The sequence below is a fragment of the Lolium rigidum genome, chromosome 7 (assembly GCF_022539505.1).
Source record: "Lolium rigidum isolate FL_2022 chromosome 7, APGP_CSIRO_Lrig_0.1, whole genome shotgun sequence".
NCBI classification, from domain to species: Eukaryota; Viridiplantae; Streptophyta; class Magnoliopsida; order Poales; family Poaceae; genus Lolium; species Lolium rigidum.
In genome coordinates this window covers 48,414,728-48,418,510 of record NC_061514.1, presented here as the reverse complement: position 1 = coordinate 48,418,510, position 3,783 = coordinate 48,414,728, and the positions used below count along the sequence as shown (strand labels likewise).

Sequence of the window (3,783 nt, the reverse complement as noted above, 5' to 3'; positions counted from 1 at the left end):
CAGGGTAGAGAAAAGCTTGCTAGCGGTTGATCTCTTAGTTAATTTGCTCAGAACGACAAGAAAAAAATGAACCAAAGATCAAATGCTGAAATTGAAATAAATCCAGTGTTTATACAATGGAGAAATCAAGATTAAAAATATTTGTACAATTTACATCTGAAGATGCCCTAGATTAATTCATCATCGCATATCAAAATTCTGAAACAAACAACCACAGATGAGAGTGAAGTTCAGTTCGTGTAGACATGTGGTCGTCTGGTTTGTCGATCACTTAGAAACTTGACACCAGGTGTAGGAGATCCTAGCCAAAATCGCCGGTATGAGCTGAGGACAGCTTGCCTTAAGATGCTTGAATCCTTCTGTTTTCATGACTGCATCTAGTGCGTTTCTTGAGGCTACAAAGTCGACACAAGCTTTTCTAAGAACCTGACAGTTATGCTGCTCAGCTAAAACCAACGTGGTGGCAACGGTTTTCACGTCGATGCTATCACACAGCCTACCTTCACACATGAGCCGCAACCTGTCCACTCCGTATCGATCCGCGGCCGCTAGCAGGTGTTGCAGATTTCTAGTTTGCCCTTCCTTGTAGTCATCGGTCATGCAATCCGTGTATATGAAGTGAAGAAGTGCTCCGAAGATTTGTGGCTCCATATCATGAATCATGATGCGATGAGTTGACGTCTCTTTCATCGGGCCAAATAGCTGGGCCCTGAAAACGGGAGACCGTGCAGCCAACAAGCACCGGTGGGCATTGAACAGTTGGCCACGGACACTGAATGTCACATCCGCGCCATCTCCATCCGTGAGCATGAGCTTGAGATGGTCTTGCACATTCGGCTGTGCAGCCACGACGAGGTTCGAGTTCGTCGTAGGCTCCGAGGGATTTGTTTTTATGATTGTGAGAACGCACCTTATCGTCAAGCGTCCATGGTCCAGGTGCGATGATGAATTCAGCTTCGAGTTGTCGAAGATTGAGCTGTATCCATAACCTCTACTTTCCGCAGAAAAGACGTAGTCGAGCAGAGGGTAGTTGGTTAGTTTTCCATGGCCTTTTTTCTTCAGAATGTTTAATGAGAATTTCGTCCTCACATCGTTCGCTGAGCTGAGATAATATAATAACACTGACATCTTCCCGGTATAATCCTTCATGACTCCGTCCGGGTAGAGCCTGATATTCCATAGGTATCCACCAACGCTGAATGTGCTCGAGCTGACGAACTTGCCAACACCCATGCCGACGAGCATTGGGTAATTGGTCACCTCGAAATCGTGAGACACGGTTAAGGTCTCGGTGACGCATCTGGACGCCGTGTTGGGCGGGAACCGGCCATGGTTAACTTTGGAGGACGATCTGTTACCCATGGTGAAGGTAGATGAACACGGAACAAGAGGTCACGAGGCTTGCTTTGTTGGCACCGTATGTATGAAATTTTTGCTTGAAGTTGCACGCATAGCCGTCGTACATATATTGATATATAGACAGAGAGGTGCTATCGTAGCCGGAATTTTCTTTTCAGGGAGAATATCGCACTCGGATTAAGGAATCCTAATCTGTTTGTGGGAAAAAAAAAATTAAAAAAAAAAGAGACCCTCTTGCCCACGAGCATAGTTTTTTTGACCGGGCCCATTGTAGAAAATCTGCTACTGTATTTTTTACTAATAAAATTTCTCAGAATAAATTGAAAAACTACAACAGTAAGAGTTGGTTGCGGACCCGTTTTGATCGCGGGGACATATTTCATATTCTCACGAGGAAACATATATGCAGAAACTCTATGCCAAGAATTATCAATGCAAACCAACAACACGATTATAACAAAGGTACTACACATTGTAAATTAATACTACCTCAGTCCATAAAATGTTGTCTTAAACTCCGCTCCCGTCGCCTCCCCCGTGGGCGACCGGGGCGCCCCCGTCCTCCCCACCCTCTACCCCCTCCTCCCTCTTTCCCCGCCGCCGTCGGGCGGTGCTGGCGGCGGCGGTTTCCTTCTCCCCCGTGCGCTTGGGAGGCCCGACGGGGCGGGCTCGACCAGGCGCTGTTGGAGGGCGCTGGCTCCGTCCCAGGCCGGCGCGGATCCCGCCGTAGCTGGCAGCGAGGGGAGCGGTCGCGGAGGTGGTCCCCAACGCCTCGTCAGCCGATGCTCCTGCGTCCCCTGGTGGCGGCGTCCGATCAGGGCCCACGGGCCTAGATATGGGCCTGGCGGGCCCGAACGTTTTGGGTTGTTCTCTCGTTGGTGTGCTGCACGCGAGACTTCCTCGGCCACCATTCGTCGCGGGCCGGTGTCGTGCTCGTATCGGACCGTTAGCGCTGGTTTTGGCGATCTGCCCGCTCGGGCTTGTCGGAGCTCGGTTGAGCTTTCGGCGGTGGGCCGTCGTTGGGGTGACGTCCCGCCGTTCGGAGTCACCGGTGCACGACGTACTTGCTAGCTATCCGGGACGAGGTCCTTGGGCGGCTCAGGACCGCAACTACTTCGGCGGTTGCGGTCTGTTTCTCCTTCCGACCTTTTTGGTCGTGCTTGTGCAAGTGTGCTCGCGTGCTGGGGATGGTGGACATCATGGTGCCGCCAATCTAGGATCTTGGACGTCTAGATCTGGGTCTGGCCGAAACTTCGCCGGACAGAGCACGTGTTTCCTGCGGATGAGTCGAGTTGGGGCTAGCTCATAGTGCGACTTAGGTTGGAGGTGCGGAGGTGATCTCCGCCTTGTTCGCTCTACGTCCTCGCGACGGCGTCCGAAACTTCTATCTAGGTTTGGACCTCGGCGAAAGCAGCGCATGGCTTTGGCCTGTGCCGGCGACGGCGTCACCTGCGGGTGTCGTTCCCTTGTTGAAGGTGTCCCGATGATGGCCCTCCTATCCGAAATGATGGACTCCATCCCTCTGCCGCAATTTGCTCCTCTTGGAGGCCTCACTTCGTGTAAGCTTCTCTGGTAGTGTCTTGTGGAGCACCGTGTGACCTCTCGTTGGTGTCGCAGCCCTCCCGCAACGTTGGCCTGGCTGCTTTTACACGGTTTGCTACGGTAGCTGATTTCCTTCCTAGTGCCTTGGGGGATTTGCTAGGTCGGCGTCTGATCGTAGCTCTTGCCGGTGTGCCTATCCCAATGCTAGGGGATGATGTTGTGTGTTTGGTCTAGACCTAGCCCGAGCTCCATGGGTGGTGGTTCTCGGGTCTGGGTGAAAACTTTGCGGGTCCTTCTCTGCCGACGACAATGATGCACTCTTGCGCCATTCACCTTCTTGGAGGCGTCGCCGCAAGACCCTCCCTCCTTTGGTTCCTCAAGCTCTGCTAGGTGGCCGGCCCGTTGTTGAGTTCCCCCCTTGAGTTGCAGTCTTGGTACGGTGGAGGTTTGTTGGCGTGGACACGGTTGCGACTCCGGTGCAACAGAAGACAAGGCTCCCTCTTCATGAATCAAATGGCGCTTCGGCTTGCTTTTCTGTGTTGTCTTTTATTGCGGTTTGGGTTGTACACTTGGCGCGTGTGTGTTGTAACTCGTGGTGTAACTCCTAGCCGGTTGATGACTTCGTTAATTCAAAGTCGGGTCCACTTCGAGCCTTCCGTCTAAAATGTTGTCTTAGATTTATTTAAACTTAAATGCATATAGACATTATTAACTATTTAATGTATAGATACATCAAATGTTTTGACAAATTTAAAACATCAAGGAAGTTGTAAATTGTATAATGGAGATAACCCAGTAAGACTAAACACCTGAAATTCAGTATAATCATCGCCTCCCTACGAATTACGTGATCATATAATACTCCTGCCTAATAATGACACC

The 3,783-nt window shown here is 50.9% G+C and overlaps 1 protein-coding gene across 1 annotated transcript; it reads right to left on the bottom strand.

Annotated features, from left to right (window-relative positions):
* Positions 1–267: 267 nt before the first annotated feature.
* LOC124671292 (BTB/POZ and MATH domain-containing protein 2-like) lies at positions 268–1,362 on the bottom strand. The gene has a single exon (XM_047207683.1). It carries the CDS (start codon positions 1,360–1,362, stop codon positions 268–270), a length of 1,095 nt encoding a protein of 364 aa, XP_047063639.1.
* Positions 1,363–3,783: the final 2,421 nt, after the last annotated feature.

Coding starts and splice junctions, on each gene's coding strand:
- LOC124671292 (XM_047207683.1), bottom strand. CDS start 1,362: ATGGGTAACAGATCGTCCTCCAAAGTTAACCATGGCCGGTTCCCGCCC.